Source organism: Notechis scutatus, chromosome 1, assembly GCF_049901735.1.
Source record: "Notechis scutatus isolate UNSWTSFEM ecotype Mainland chromosome 1, rNotScu1.2, whole genome shotgun sequence".
Lineage (NCBI taxonomy): Eukaryota > Metazoa > Chordata > Lepidosauria > Squamata > Elapidae > Notechis > Notechis scutatus.
Genome location: NC_142009.1, coordinates 71,158,045 through 71,175,604, shown reverse-complemented (window position 1 = coordinate 71,175,604; position 17,560 = coordinate 71,158,045). Strand labels below are relative to the sequence as shown.

At 35.9% G+C, this 17,560-nt stretch overlaps 1 protein-coding gene across 1 annotated transcript in view; it reads left to right on the top strand.

The window, feature by feature from the left end:
• Window positions 1–17,560, top strand: part of FMN2 (formin 2) — a 193,930-nt gene that overhangs the window by 27,531 nt on the left and 148,839 nt on the right. The window contains 2 exon segments of the mRNA XM_087967456.1: window positions 8,773–8,920; window positions 14,607–14,668. Coding sequence (XP_087823582.1) covers window positions 8,773–8,920; window positions 14,607–14,668 — 210 coding nt within the window.

Below are 17,560 nucleotides of genomic sequence, written 5' to 3'. Positions count from 1 at the left end.
TTGTTAAGCAAATTCATTTTTCCTAATAGGTGTTTTTTTTGCTAGAAGCAAACACCAGAAACTGGCAAAAAAAAATGTTACAGTCCATAGTCACATAACTACAGGATGGAGCAGTCATAAAGGTGACTCAGTTGCCAAGTGGCTCAAAATGCAATTACTTGACTATGGGTTTGTATGTGTGTGTCTGTGCAGCTATTGAACTTTAAAAATAGATCCTAAGTAGCTCTGGGGAGGTCTGTTCTATCTTCAAATGGTTGCTAAGTGACTAGTCCTACATTGAGGATTACCTATATATTAATATATACTAACGTATATTATCAATTGATTAAATAGAAATGCCATCAAACAGGTGTCAATTTTTACCAGTCACAAAGATAGGTTTTCTCCAGAAGGATCTGCTCTCAAACTGTTCTTCATATCTTCTAATATAATGTGCCCATCACCACTAAGCATTTGGATCTGTCAGCCTTGTTATTGATTGTTGTCTTCTCTTTTCTTCCAGTTTTCCCACCATTCTAGATTTTTCCATGAAGTTCGGTCTTTGTATAATGCATCTGAAGTCGGATAATTTGAGCCTAGTCATTTGTTTCTCGAATGAGAACAAAATTATCCATTTCCTTCAGTGATCCATTTGTTTGTATTCCTGGTTATTCTTGGAAATTTTCTCCAAAAACATTCAAAAGCTTGAATGCTGTTTCTATCCTGCTTCTTCAGAGTCCAATTTCCATTTCTATAGAGTATCATAAGGAAAACCATTGCCTGCACAATTCTAATCTTTGAAGGGATAGATATATAATTTGTATCTTCTAATAAGTTTCTGAACTTGTTTAAGTTCTTTCCTAACATCTTTATCTTTCTTGGCTTGGGCTTCTCCTCTTGGCAATTTCTACAGTTTGTTCTAACATCCAATTTGCTTTCTTATTTTCTGGCAGTCTCTTTTTATATTCATGAAATTTCTTTAAGTTCATCCTACAGTTTTTCTGTTCACCATTATTAACATGCAGGACTTCAAGTGATGTCTTATGTTTTCCTTGAAAATGGCAGTATATGCTCCAGACCATATTGTGGAAACTGGTTGGCTTTCTTCTGCTTTAATTTTACTTGGAGTTTGCACATGAGCAATTTATAACCTGTTCCATAGTCAGCCCCTGGCCATCTCTTAGCTGTTATAATTGAGCTCTTCCACTTCCTTCTATCAACAATATAGTCAATCTGATTGCTGTGGATGGACTCTGTCTGGTGATGTCCATGTATAAAAATAATATTTTTGGTTGTTTGAAAACTCTGTAAGCAAGATATTGGCAGATATCGATAAATTGTTCTTATACTTTATTTCATGATCCTAGGCCATGCAGTCAATTATACTTAGTAAATTACTTAATAACTCAATATATTAATTAAATGAAACCAATAAAAATAATTATAAAAGAAACATTTCCTGCCTACAGGAAACATATTTGCCCAAACATTATGCAGAATCTTAGAATATACTTAGAAAAGATGCTTTTTTCAAGTAAAATATAAAATGCTTTCTTTGGGGCATTTAGTTAGAGGCTGACTGGAATATTTGTCTTTAGGCCTTGGCAAAAATTGGCAAAAGGTAGTATTTTAAAAGAAAAGAAATGAGTGGCCATAGGAAACCATGGAAGTACATAGAAAAATGCAGTAACCCATTTTAAGTCCCTTCAGTTAGTATTTTCCTATTCTAGGCCTATATGTCAACAGACAGATGGATGAGTTTCACTCAAAATGCAAATTTCAAGAAAAATAGAATTTGCAGCAAAAAAACAAAACAAAATCCCAAACAATACTTCAAGCAACAGCCTAAACTGTTATTTATTTTTAATTCCAGCTTCATATTCTGCCCTAAGGTCCTGAATGAAAGACAACATAGAATACTAGCAAGCAAAAAAAGAACTTTATAGGACAAACCCCAAAAAAACAAAATAATTTATCCACACATCCTTAGCTCAGTAGGAAAACAAAGGATGTCTTGACACTTTCAGTAGACAAAACAGAAAGAAAAAAAAATGGCAATTGAAATTAAGACATATTTATAGAAAATACCCTATGAGCAGCAGTGTGTATGTACACACCAAAACCTCAGTATAGTAATCGATCTTTTTTTTTTTTTTTAAAACAAGTTTTATTAAAAGTTTCAACAACAAACAAATCATTACATATTGAATCTTTCCCTGTCTTTCTACAATAATTTCCCCAATATTCTCATAAAACACAAACAAACACAAACAAACATAAAAAAAATCTTTTAGTAAAGTACCTTGGCCCCAGTTACCTCTCTTTGCATGGGCTAAAATAATAGCACATATCACTCTTCACATTTCTATCTTATTTAATCCATCTTAATTAAATCATTAAATTTGTATCTTTTGCCCATTCAATTATCCCTCTATCTCTTCTTATAATAAAAAAAAAATTTCTCCTGAAATCACTAATCAGAGTATGATGCCTTTCTATCCTCCCCCTAAGTTAGTAAAATTAACATTCAGCATAACAAATACCCAATTTGGTTCTGCTTGGTACATTCTATCCACCAAAAATGTTTAAATACATTGTATCCTCCTTTCCTTCGATATTTTATTACATTTTAAAAATCAATCATTATTAAAAAACTTCAACATTTTAATTTCTTATTAAATCTTAAACCATTCTAATTTACTATTTCAAATATAAATGTTACAATACCATCTTCTGTACCTTAGCAGAATCTTTCTTACAGAAAATTATATTTCATCCTTTGTCTCTAAAAAAAATCCTCTTCTCCCATCCAATTTTAAAGCTTTGAGGCTTTTCTCCGCCTTTCCCTTTCTTTCTTCCCCCACCAAATCTTCCTACCCCCCTTCTTCTTCTAACCTCTACCTTGCTGGGATCCCTTCTCTGTTGTGTTCCCTTTTTCTCTTGTTTATTATCATTATATTTACTTTGCATCATATTTTTCTCTTTCTCAAATGTTTTTTAGATCTTAAGTCCTTCATTTTCCTTGCTCTCTTCCTTCCTTCTTCCTTAGATAAGTTTTGGGATTCAATGAAGATGGCGTCTTCGTCTCTTCCTTGTTGTTCTTCTTCCGTTTCCATCTGTTCCATTGTCTGTTGGTAATTGACCAGCGCCATTTCTAGAAATAGAAAAGCTTTTTCCATGCCATCTTTGCAGGCTGCTTTTGTTTGCTCATATTCATCCCTCAGGTCTTCAAAAAGGAAAGCCATTATAAATAAATCTTTTCTTTTCTTTATTCCTCTTTCTTCTTACACCAACCAAATATTCCGAGAGAAAGGCAAAACAATCCCAAAATCCACAATCCTCAATAAATCCAAGCAAGCCCAAAATTCCCCTTCCTCTTCCAGGGTGGTATCAAACAAATAAAAAAAAGAATCCAAGTCTATATTTTAAAGCCTTATTAAGATTGTATTTCTGTCCTCAAGTCTTCAAGGCATCTCCTCCAACAAGATCCAAATTAATATATTTTCTTTATCCTCTCCTTCCGGCTTAATTCCGTCGGGAGGAGAGTAAACTTTCCTTCAGCACCTCAAAATAGCCGCTTTTTTTTTCTTGTGGAAGAAATCATCAGAAAACCATCTTTTCCAGGAATTAAATTAGATAAATCTCAAAGCCCTGGGTCGACCAAGAAGAACTTTTACTTTCAATAACTTTCTCTTCTTCCTCCTGCGCATACTTGCCCGGCTGTCAACTTCTTTGTGGCGGCCATTACGGACCGCCGCTGCACCGTCCTGGTAACAGGGGGTTCTGCCGGCCAGGGAGGGGTCTGCAACACCCCCAAACCCTTCCTCCGGATCCCCTTACCTTCAGCTACCCTGCAGGGCAGCCTTGCTCCGCACCCGTCCGGGTCGGAGCCCCAAAACGGCTAGCGCGGGAGGGATCGCGCAGCTCGCGAATCCCTACCGCCGCGAAGCCGACAAACCGAAACCAGTATAGTAATCGATCTTACGTAAAGTTTTGGAAGTTCCATCCCAATAGATACATGAATTCAAGCTCAAAAAGCCACCCATAGCCGGCACAGACAAGTCCTTTTAAGGTATTACATTTGGCAGCAGGTGTCTATGGGCATATTTTTATGTCTAGTTCACGTCAAAATTATACAATGTGCTGCAAAATGAAGACACGTTTATTTTTGAAAGACTCTCTGAATCTCAGCATCCATGCGGTGGGCTCATATTCTGCATTCCTGCCTGGGAGATATGTGTAAGCCTTCCAGAATGAGCAAGATTTCAGATACTGCATCAAGAACTGATAGACACATATGTGAATCATGTCATTCTCCTTCTAATATGGGATTTTAATGACAGGAACCAGTGACTCATCCCAGTTTTCCTGACAGCTGAGTCACTGGCAGGCTCTGAGTATTATCCAAGAGACTTCATGTCTAAAGAACAGCATCCACTTTTCTGAACATTGAACAAGAAACTATCAGTGGTATGAACATTGAAGGTTTATCTCCAATTGCTTGCAAGAAGAACATGACTGCAATAAGAGCATGTCTGTTTTCTTGTCTTTCTTTGCTCACAAATAGCATAGAACAGAACTTTCTGGATAAGTCAAACCACCAGACAATGCTTAGCATATTCCCCAATGCTGGGGCATGCCTGTTTAGGGATTCTGTTCTAATCTTGTTTTGAAATACATTCTTACTCTGGAGACAAGCAGGGACATTCTGAGAAACTTGATTTTGCAAAACCTCATTCTACTCTCAACATTTACATTCTTTATACCAGATAACAAAGCAAGTCTTGGGAAGGCTTTGGGAAGTAAACAAACATTTTAGTATGGATGCACTGCTAATTTTTTCTGAAAGAAAAGCCTATTATCTGTTAATCAAAAGTGAATGATTAAAAACAAGTAAGGAGGCTTTTTGGAAATGGCATTAGTCTTCTGTTATACCTGGGACTTTTTATTATTAAAAAAACTGGAAAATGTTCAAGAAAATTCAAATCAAAAGAAGAGGAAATAGAATTTCTGGTAATATCTGTCTTTTAATTTCCCAGTACTTTTTATTTTGCCTCTTCCCTCCCTCTCATCTCATCTCATCTCATCTCATCTCATCTCATCTCATCTCATCTCATTTCCTTCCTTCCTTCCTTCCTTCCTTCCTTCCTTCCTTCCTTCCTTCCTTCCTTCCTTCCTTCCTTCCTTCCTTCCTGTGGTGGGATTCAAATATTGTTGCCACCAGTTCAGTGAGTGTGGCTTGGTGGGTGCACTTTGCATGCACGCACATGCCAAATGAACACTTTGCACAGGCACAGAGGCATTTGTGCAGGTGCAGAGGCATTCTAGCTCGCTTCCTGCAAGCCTGCACGATCCCGGTCGCTTCAGCAGCTGCCACGCAGCACTATTCTGTGCCGCACAAAGCAACTGCACTTCAAATTCAGTGGATAAAGGTGAATATAGGAGCCCAGGTGGGTGGGTGGGCCCAACAGCAGAGCGGTGGAGAGAACCGGTTCAGTCTTTGCTGCTCATCACTCCTACCGGCTCTCCAGAATCGGGCAGAACCAGTCAAATACCACCACTGCTTCCTTCCTTCCTTCCTTCCTTCCTTCCTTCCTTCCTTCCTTCCTTCCTTCCTTCCTTCCTTCTTTCTTTCTTTCTTTCCTTCCTTCCTTCCTTCCTTCCTTCCTTCCTTCCTTCCTTCCTTCTTCCTTCCTTCCTTCTTTCTTTCCTTCTTTCCTTCCTTCCTTCCTTCCTTCCTTCCTTCCTTCCTTCCTTCCTTCCTTCTTTCTTCCTTCCTTCCTTCCTTCCTTCCTTCCTTCCTTCCTTCCTTCTTCCTTCCTTCCTTCCTTCCTTCCTTCCTTCCTTCCTTCCTTCCTTCCTTCCTTCCTTCTTCTTTCCTTCTTTCCTTCCTTCTTCCTTCCTTCCTTCTTTCCTTCCTTCCTATTGCTGACTAAAAGTCATTGTAAGTTCCTTTCAACTGTTTAAAGTGTTTAAGTATGGATTGATTTAATTCAATTTTTATCACACATGACCCTTAAATTTTCCTTGTTTGGGGATTTTCCAAGAGCTGATACTATTGTAAACAGAGAGTGCTATGAGTTCAGGATCAGAAGCAGAATAGAGCTGGAAGGGACCTTGGAGGTCTTCTAGTCCAGCCCACTACTCAAGCAGGAGATCCTATACCATTTCAGACAAGTGACTCTCCAATCTCTTCTTGAAAACCTCCAATGATGAAACACCCACAACTTCTGAAGGCAAGCTGTTCCATTAATTAATTGTCTGCACTGTTAGGAAGTTTCTCCTTAATTCTAGGTTGTTTTTCTCCTTGATTAATTTCCAACCATTGTTTCTTGTCCTGCACTCTGGAGCTTTGGAAAATAAATTGATTCCCTCCTCTTTGTAGCAGCCTCTCAAACACTGGAATACTGCTATCATGTCCCCCTAGTTCCAAATCCTGCTGTTCTTCATATGTTTTTGTCTACAGGCCTTTAATTAACTCCTTTGCTCTTCTTTGTACTTTTTCCAACGTCTCAACATCTTTTTTGTGATGTGGTGATCAAAACTGGATGCCGTGGTCCAGGTATTACTACGGTTTTATAAAATGATGCTAATACTTCATGTGATTTTGTTTCTATGCCTCTGTTTATTCAACCAAGGATTATATTAGCTTTTTTTGGCTGCCGCCGCACATTACTGACTCATATTTAAATGATTGTCCACTAGGACTCCAAGGTCCCTCTCACAGTTACTGTTTTTGAGCCAGTAATCTGTACTTATAGCTTTGGTTTTTCCTGCCCAGGTATAAAACCTTGCTTTTCTCCACATTACATTTCATTTTGTTGGAAAGGGCCCTTTGTTCAAATCTGTCAAGATCTTTTTGGATCCTGAGCTTGTCTTCTTAAAATATCTAACTGCGCTGTAAGATTTTAGTTGCTATTTACTTATTCATAAGATGACTCTGCCTACGTCAGTATAGAAACAAACAAGATAATAGCATTCCTATAATTCAGCTTGCAGGTCTCATCTGGTTTGCTCTTAATGTAAGTACTCTACGGCTTTGACGGATAACATTGCAGTTAACAATGTAATTTCCTATCAATAGGAAGTAACTGTTTTTTAAACTAGAATAGCGGTAGATCTGTGAGCAAATTAGAACTGTTTGGGTGAAAGTAATAAGAGAAGGCAGTAGCTGTATTGATTAGAAACTGGATGCACTTTCCAGATTCTGCAGGCAAACAGGGTGCCTCGCCCTTATAAGATAGCTCCGCAGTTTTAAACCAGAAGCCAACATCATTGTGAAAGAGGATATGTTATATACATTTCGTCAGCAGCTGCTTGCTGAGCTACTCTGCTTAATAACAGATGAAAAGTTTGTATTACAATTATTGTGTTATTGTTATTGAAAGTTTTAAAGAAAAATTGGATGGTTGATATATATATATATATATATATATATATATATATATATATATATATATATATATATATATATATATATATATATGACAGTAGCAATAAAGAACTTTCCTTCCTTGTCAACCAAAATGACTTCTGCAAAGGTATGAAAGGTAAACTTCTATCTGATTTATCAAGGGAAAGAAGAGAAAGGAAGACAAATATATAAATTTCATAGTTAAATGTTCAATTTTTGTGATGAAAGGCTGTATATATGCTAATATCGTAAAACGATAACATTGCTGTCTTGTATTAAGAATTGATTGTTTTCTGTATTTTCAGCAGCTATGCCGGGTTTTGCTTCAAAAACTTTTTGTGTGCATGAGCATGAATGAGGTTTTACAAAGTATAAAGGTTGCCATTTGCAAATAGCTGTCAGTGCTGCTAGGCAAGGAAAATAGAAATGGGTTATCATGTGAATTTCAAAGATGACTTTATAATTTCTTCCCAGACCCCAGATTTATATAATCCTTTAAAATATCCCAGATAGGAACTACATGGTTGTATAAAGGGAGTTTTTAAAAGATATATATGTATAGTATTTTTACTGATATTTCCTTTATAGTAATACACGAGGTACTTGGGATATAACAGTCATGTTTTCAGCAATTATTACATATATAATACTGTTACAGCTTCAATACTTTTTAAAGTACTTGTAAATTTATAAATTATAGTTTTCAGCTTTAGTAAGTTAAATTAACAAATCTTATCATGGCAACTTAAGTAAACAAGCTGACCAATATTACACCTTAGTCTAATATACCATTAAATTAGGTCAAATTCTAAGATAAACTTGTTATTCACAATTTATGTTTTTTAAAGGTCAATAAAGAGTTCATTTTAGATGTGCTATGCCCAAGGTATTGTTCCACAGCAACATGAGGATGGCGTTGTGTTTATGAATTAAATTGACTGGGCTAACAAACAACCCAAGCAACTCCTTTAGTTGCTTCTGAGTTCAGTGTGTGCTGTCCCATATACACAATTTAGTTTTAAATGTTCTCTACCCTGTTGACAGGTAATTGGGATTCCCCTGAAGTCTTTCTTCGTACAAGATCAAGATAATTTTGTTCATACAATTGAGTTCCCCAGAAACTTTGACTTAAAATATTTAATATTCTGGTGTTATTTATAAGGCAGATATAAAGGCGGACTTTTTAATACTGCTAGCTCAGCAAATATAGATCCAAGATTTTTCAAGATTTTTTTTTTTAAATAAATTCAATTTGAGGTTTCATGAAGTAAAATGTGAAAACAAAGTCTGGAGCAGCACTGCATGGTTAAAAGCAGTTGAGAGATAATAGCTTTGAAAATGCATAATGTTTGTATTTTGTTTTTGTCTTGTAAATAAAGCAAGATCAGCTTTATACTTGGGCTGCAGTCAATCAACCCACTCATTCATCAGATTACACGGAAGGAAGATTTCCAAGGAGAACTCCATCAGTGTGGCCAGCACCAAAGCCTCCAGATGAAGAACAGAAAGTGCACCATATAAAGAAAGGTAAATGGGTACATGGAAGGGATGCCAGTAACTACCAAATCTTTAAGCCTGTATTTAAAGCCAACGTTTCTATTAATTTAGTTTAATTCTATTTTTTAAAAAGCCAATGCTACCTCAAAAGTTCTTCTTGTGAAGAACAATATGAGGAAGGAATGCTGTGGATGCTGGTATGAGCTTCTAAATGAAAGGCACCATATAAATAAAATAAAGAAAAGGTGGAATGGAAGTTTTGTATTCACACACTCCATATCATACAATATATTTCACATGAGACTGTGAAATTAATTTTCCATTATTTTTTTTCCACTGGATCAACATTTAATTTTGAAGCTTCAGCAAAAAAAGAAGTTCATTTCAGGGAGAAGATTTAAGGGCCTTAATAGCAATTTGCCTATTTTCATCCCTTTTTTTTAAAAAAAGTTTAAAATACTTCCTGAGATAATTTGCAAAGCAAATATCAACACAACAAAATAAAAATACAGTATTTGTCATTGTGGCATTGGCAGTCTATCAAGAAGTAACAACCTATTGGTGGGTTGTTAATGTGGAGCTGAGTCTCCCCAATCCTATTTCACTGCTCCAACTATTGCATCTATTTGGCTCTTACTGTTCATGAGCATTTTATCTTTCTCCACTTTGATTTTATATTGATATCCTGTTTGCCTCTAAAGCTGGCAAATTGCTTGAGGTGCAGTTAGAGGCGGGACAGGAGAAAAAGGAGAAAAGACATGAAGATATGGTGAAGCAGAAAATTATGGTGAAATGATGAAGATAAAGTTGAACAGAACTTTCTTTAAATTATATATTTAAAATAATATATTAGCAGTATATCTAACTGGGTAATGAATTTGAGAAGAATGGTTTTGGCATGCTTCCTTTCTGCTTCCATTTGGAGGAATAAATGCATTTTAAAGAAATATATATAACAATGATTTAGGTAGAGTCACTGAAACAAGTGCTGCGCAGAGCAGCGAACAGCAGAATTGAAAGTAGTGACTTTATACTTCAGGTTTTGTTTGCCTTTTTATGATATTTTTGGAGAAAAGTGCTGGACTTTTTATTTCACCCTTTCCATCAAGTGGTGTCTTGTGACTGGACATCCCCATATTTAATGGCACTTAAAACATTTGAACTCAAAGTTACAAAAGGTCAACTATCTCTGATATGGAGGTTGAAACCATATTATATTTACTATTACACTGTAAATTAGATCAATCTACATTGTGCCCCTAATAGATAAATTCCCTGGGAGGCCAGATAAATTTTACATGAACCTTCTCCTTTAGGATGTAAAACAATTCGTTATGTTTACAATGTAATAGCTAAATTTTATGTGGGTATAGTAAAAGACTTGTACCTTTGTTTTAAATATTACTTTTGGTTTAATAATTTTTAACTGATAGTTGGTGGATTTCTAGTTTATTTTTACTTTATATCTGTTATTGTTTTAGATTTATCATCTGGGTAACAATGGTATTAACATAGCAATAGAGGAGTTAATGTTATATTCTGTAATTCGCTTTGCTAGTTGTTGGTACATTATTCTTAATCAGGAAAGGCAATATAGTGGCAATCATATAGTGGCAATTGTTCTCTTGCAATTGCCACTATAATTTCTATCAATCAATTTTAGGATGAAAATGTGTATCCTGTGTATTCAACGTGCTCTGACATTTACATAAATTAACCACTCAATGAGCTGTCATTTCTTCAGTTTTTAAAAATTCATTTCTGATTTTCAAATACTGGCTTGACCTCTTCCTAGTCTTAACATCCATAGAAATACATCCAGTGCAAATATTGTCTTGGGAAGAATGCTTTAGAACCAATGTTGATGGTTCTAAATTCTTAGTGCTTTCCTCTGGGCTGCTAAGTGCTATGTTTTCATTTTTATTGGAAAAAAACATACTCAAATGTCTCAGTAAGTATGTCCAATTAACTAGCAAAATTAAAGTAAAATGAATTAGTACAATTTTTTTGTATCCAAATTTGTGTGTGTGTGTGTGTGTGTATTTGTTTTTTTTCTTTTCCCGTGTAAGATTAAGAGTATCTTGGCAATGTTTTGGCGAGGTCCCACTCGCCATCCTCAGGCTGGTGCTTTCAGCTTCATGCCAGTGCAAAGCCGAAAGCACCAGCCTGAGGATGGCGAGTGGGACCGCAAAACGTCGCCAAGATACTCTTAATCTTACACTGGAAAAGACCCGAACACACCTAGACTTACATACCTGTACCCGTGAAAATCTATGAAAACATATATATGTGTATACATACATACATACATACATACATACATACATACATACATACATACATATATATATATATATATATATATATATATATATATATATATATATATATATATATATTTCAGCTATTTTCAGGTATTTTCCACGTCATTATAGTTGTGCTTTTAAAGTTGTAGCAATGTTTGGGCAGAATCTCATCTGCCATCATCAGGCTTCTGTATTGTGTTTGTCTGTGAGTCAGACTTTTCAAGTCTGACTCACAGATGAACACAAAGTCTGACTCACAGACGAACACAATACAGAAGTCTGATGATGGCAGATGAGATTCTGCCCAAACGTTGCTACAACTTTAAAAGCACAGCTTTAATGACGTGGGAAAATACCCGAACAAAGCTGAATACCATACATGTAAGTACCTGCGAAAACTTATTTCCCATGTTATTATAGTTGTGCTTTTAAAGTTGTAGCAACGTTTCGGCAGAATCTCATCTGCCATCATCAGGCTTCTGTATTGTGTTCGTCTGGGTATCCGCGAAAACTTAAGAAAATATATACACATAAAACTTACACAAAATATATACATACATACATACATACATACACCATACAGTACATATCTAGGTTAGCCTGAAGAGTATTGAAAATAGCAGATTAAATGGAATGGAGTGGAACACAAAGCAAATTAGATCATTGTCATCATCCTTCCTGAAAATTTTCTTCAATCCCACAGACTATATCTACAGTATTTGTTGTTGCACAAATTGGGTAGGTAGGTTTTAATAGTTTTAGAAGGAGAAAAGGGAATTTTATTTCTGATTCTCCCCCCCCCCCCCCCCCAATAACTACTTAGACAACCAAGGGAAGCTTGGTAATACAAACTGGATTTGCTGCCCAGAATCAGTCAGATTAGAAATGGAGGAAATAAATGATTCAATATGTTGAAAAGAACAACATATTGATTTCTGTCTCTAGCTGAATATACTACACTCCATGGGCATTATCATTTTAAAACTGGCTGCAGTGTAAATGTTTCTGCATAGAAAGATAAAAAAAACTCCTTACTGTTGGGAATACAATCTGGGAAAATCACATATGGACTGAGAGTAGCTTAAATCATCAGCCAGCTAATTGCAGCAGGTACATCCCTGTTTATATTACTCTAGAGCTCTGTTCTTCACTCCGTCATTAAATACTTCAGATTTTACAATTGTGGGAATAGTGGGGATTTTTAAAATAATCAGTAGAGTAATTTATGATATATGATCTTCCATGTTAATTTAAATTACTTGATTGTGTAAGTATTTGATTCTGCTATATTCATTATTATAATGGTTTCCAAAGAAGCACATATTCTTTTATTGCAGGCAAAGATATGTACTCCTGAATTCCATGAATACTTGTTAACAATGTTTCTGTAAACTTCCTTACAGTCCCAGCCTAGAAAGATTCCACAATGGTTTCTTCCTAAATTAGTTGTCATTCATTTCTATCCTTCAGCCCTTGTCACTTGCTCTTGCCCCACATATGGTAGGTAGAACGGATTTCCCTTACTCTGGAAGTTATTGATATAGATCAGCAAACTTCAACCTTTCTGGCTCTGTGGACTGGCTGTGGTGGCAGTGCCTGTGGGCAGGAGGGGATGGTTTCACATGTGCAATCTAATTCCAGGCATGCAAGTTCCAATCTCACCAGGCTCAAGGTTGTCTCGGCCTTCCATTCTTCCAAGGTGGGTAAAATGAGGAGCCAAATTGTTGGGGGCAATAGGATGACTCTGTAAACCACTTAGAGAGGGCTTTAAAGCCCTGTAAAGTGGTATATAACTCTAAGTGCTATTGCTATTGCTATGCACAATGGAGCTTCATGAGCTCACCAGCTGCTTGTGTAGCCCAGTTCCCAATGGGCTGCAGCTGGTAGCAAGCCACGACCAAGTAATGGGCCACGGACCGGAGGTGAGGGACTCCTGGTATAGAACCAGGAATATCAGCACTTGAAAGTTGAGACCATGTTCATGATAAGAGTTAGACATTTTCTTCTAGAATTCTTACCTCCGGTATGGAGTACTAGACTGTATAATCAGCAAGGTTGTCATGACATATAACATACATGAAAAGATATGAGTGTCACGTGGAGGAAGGCAATCCTGCCCCAAGTGATTGTACTACAGTTTGTTAAATATGCAGCTAGGGGGAGAAATGTTTTTTTCAATGCTGCTTGGAAAGTTGTTGTAATTGATAAAACATTACCTTCACTAGAAATGCATTCAGCAAAGAGATTATACATATCTCTAAATGCAAGTTTAAAGTTCTTCCAACTCAGTACCATCTCTGTTGCACTGCTCATTCCTGATGAAATTAGAGAACCAAAGTTGCTAATATTTTAAAATGCCTTTAATGCCTTTAAAAAGGCATTAAAGATACATTTTTGTGACCTGTTTTCTAATTGTTGACATTTCTAATTTAACTTTTAATTGATATCGCGGTATGTTTTATTCTGATCTTTTGTTTTGTCTAATACTGCCATCAGGTTCTGATAGTCAGCAGTATAAAATTTAGTTATAAATCATACAGTTTGGTACTTACATCTTCTGGGAGAGGTTTTTCCAGCCAATCTCTTGCAGGTCAGCTAAATGTTTCTGTCTTTGTACTATTGATGAGTGTGCTCTTTTAAAAGTACATTTAACTATGCAGTATAGATTTTAATTATTCAAACTGAATCAAGCACTGAAATTTGCTTATTGGTAAAAATTACTTTGTGACTATCTTCAGTTCTTTTCATTCATGCGGACAGTAAATGGTTGATGTCAGGGTTTAGAGGAAAGTTAAATTGAATGTGAATGAATATGCATGAGTATTATATGAGTTAATGAGTTAGAAAATGTCATATCCAGTTGAAATAATTGTCTTAGTAGAAAATATTGTGATTTAAAACAACTGAAGAGTAATTTTTCATTAGAGGTCAGAATGTCAAAATAATTTATTATAGTCTTAACAGTCAATATGTATATGATGTTCTTTATGATGCCAACAGTAGAAACAGAAGTGATCATATTAAGATTTTTCTTGTAAAAAATTAATCTTGAATAGTCTCTTTCTCTAAACATATCTTACTTTCAACCATGAAAGCGTTTCTATTTCTCTTTTTCCCCCCTCTAATCAGTACAACAGGGTGGTATCTGATGCTTGATTCATCAGATGACCTGGAAAAGATAATTGTAAATCCCTAAAAAAATACACTTCCTATTGAGGATAATTTAAATAAGCCATCACACTGAGTCACTGCATGATTCAGCTCAGAAATGGAGGAAAATAAGACACCTTAAAATCAAAGAAATTATGTGTCTCTATATTAGATATGTGTATCTAGGAGCCATGAGCCTTTCAAAATAGCTTCATATTTGGAACAATAAAAATAATTTTTAATTTTACTTCCCAACCCAGAACCTGAAGCTGCTGCTGAGGCAACAGAGACAGAAGATACAGAGATTGTTCAACAGGTACAGGTAAGATCTTGCTAGGAGAACCCTTAACTACAGTATATTCAAACTTTCCATATTTAAATTACTATTGCTAAAGACAATATTTAAATGGAAAACAAATCTCTTACAACATACAAAGTAAAGCCCTTGGTTATATTTCTTAGCATAACATAATTTGGTTTTAAGTTTACTTTTCAGAATCACTGATAGGAATACATCTTTGGGCCAAAGGCCTGGAAGGGGCCAAACCGTGCAGAAAGCACTAGGAGGTGGGATAACAGCATACAACTCAATATCAGCATCTGTTCAACTTGAAAAATCTTTGGATTGACTGTCCATCCTTCCTTCCCCCCCCCTTCCTCCCCCACATTTCATCAAAAGAAAGCTAGCTTCATATGCTTACAGTTACAGAGTCCATTTTAATGATTTTGTGTTAGATTATTCTTCTCTATAATAAAAGTGTTCATTCTTAAGGAAGTTTGCTTAGCATCATGGCAGTAGAAAGAAAGGTTACTTTTTTGTTATTTCTATATTGTGACTTAAATGAGTTTAAATTAAAAAAAAAAACACCCCTGGAAATGTTTGTTTTAAATTTATAATCAGGATTAACAAGCAGTGGGTTCATTGGTTCTGTTTTGTTTATTGTTCATAACATATTCTGAAAGAGAAACTTGGAATGGCATGATGAGCAGAGGAGAAGATAATTGGGCACACGTATAGCTTGCTTTAACTTATATTCTGTCAAAACAGTTATATTCTAAACCTAAACTTATATAGCTGCTTTATTATCCAGAATGTGTTAATGGCAAAATACTTAAGTGCTGAAGGGACTAAATATGTGAATGGTAATAGATACTAAGGCAGTGCCCATCAGGAAGCAATATTTTGGACTTTGGTCAGAAAAACGGTTTGTGTGCCATTCATTAAAGCAGCTCCTTTTTCTTCTACAGTATGTTAGCCTGAGGAAAGATGTAGTGGCTACTTTAAGGAGTAAGGTATATATATTATTATATTTATATTATATAAATATAAGGGGAATACAAGAGAGTGAGCAGGCATACAATGGGGAACACACATTAAAGAGAGCCACTTAGGAGGCAAACAAAACTCTTTAATGTGAAACTGATGAGGAACCTGTCAGTTTCAGGCATAGTTGCTGCCTGCAGTAGATTCTAATCAATTTCATCAGTCATAGAACTGAGCTTGTTAACTTGCAGTTAGCACTTTTTAGGAATGCACTGGGCTGCAGAGAAAAGCAACTCAAAAATAAATACAGTATCTTGTTCTTGCAAGCTCACCATTCTGCAAAAGGAGAAGAGAAAAAAAAAAAGACACAAGACAATGTGTACTAGCTGACTGTAATGGCAAACATATGGCCAACAGAGAGCACTCCAAGGTCATGAATGTGGGCGCTGGTCACAAAGTTACTTTTTCATCACTTCCATAACTGCAAATGGTCACTGTCTGAGGCTGTCACTAAATGAGGACTACCTGTGTTTTGTTGTTGCTAGATACAAGCCTTTTTAAATAAAAGTCTCAGGATTCCACAAGTTGCTGTGTAACAATGGAAAAGCCTGGGTCAAAGTATGCAAGGCTATTTGAAAGCTACATATGCAAGCCTATCACCTCACATTTTCAGGCAGTTTTTAAAATGAATATATTCATTTAGTCTCATATGCAAATATCTGTTAATTTTTCATGAATATTTTTTCCCCATTTTTCCTTTTTTAAAGACAAGGGAGAAAAACACTCAAGATATCAATAATTGCAGGCATGAAATTAACGGTGTGAAACATAGCCAGACAGACAATAATTTGACTTTGTTATTTAATGCTAAATGTTAAATAGAAGAAAACAATGCTTAGGAGAAAGAACCCAGAACAGCTATTAGAGGGAGGGTTTTTTTTGGGGGGGGGGAGATTTTTCATTTGGCTTCTGAACTATGGAATGTATTAGAATTTCACCTCTAATCACTTCGATAAATTTCTTTTTCAGTCTGAAGAGAAATAATATACTGAATGAAATGCGTACATGAATCTAGAAAAATTATTATGGAATGTAATAAATTGGATGTTCCTTGTACTAAGATCGTTGAAAAAGATGCAGCCCAGATCCCGGAAATAACACCATTAAACACCAAATATTGAACATTTCTTATTATAAATCTTTAATGTGAATTTCCATTACCTTCAGCTTTCCTGCATCATCTTATTTTCTGGACACATATTCAATAGTTACAGATGTGAAATTTAAAGAGAAGTCCATTATGATGTATTTCTACACCAGTGGTTTCCCTCATCATGTAACTGCCCTTTAGAAATCAAGATTTCATGTTGGAAGCATAGAATTAGGGAAAACATCCTTTCCCCCAAATTTATGCTCTGGTAAGCATAGGACCCTTTCTCCAAGAGTAGGAATTGGAAACAGCGGTAGTTTAATGCTCCTCTGTGCTTCAGTAGCTTCTCCCTTTTCCTTTTTACCCAATTTCAATTAAACCAAAAGAGTGTTGCCTTTCCCACAGCATTAAGCACTGTTATGCAGTTTCCAAAGATACAATAGAGTGAATACCAATTTTCATTCTACCAATCCACTTGAGTGAGTCCTGGGCTTTCTGTAGTATCTACCATAGTCATTCTTGAATGAAAAGTGGTGACTTTGAAATGACCCTTTCCCTTCTTCCCACCCCACCCCACCCAAACCAATAGGTCCTTTATTCTCTCTTGCTATAGCAGTAGCTAAGGCTGTGCAGTTGTAGCATAGAGGAACACCAACCTATTATATGTTCATTGGGGGGAAAGTTGCAAAGTTCTTCTACAACCTTGAAAAGAGGCCTTGGGGTACACAATTATGTATGTTTTCACCACCTGTTGATCTTACTCAAGGGATTCTAGCAGAAATCTCTTGTGATCACATCCT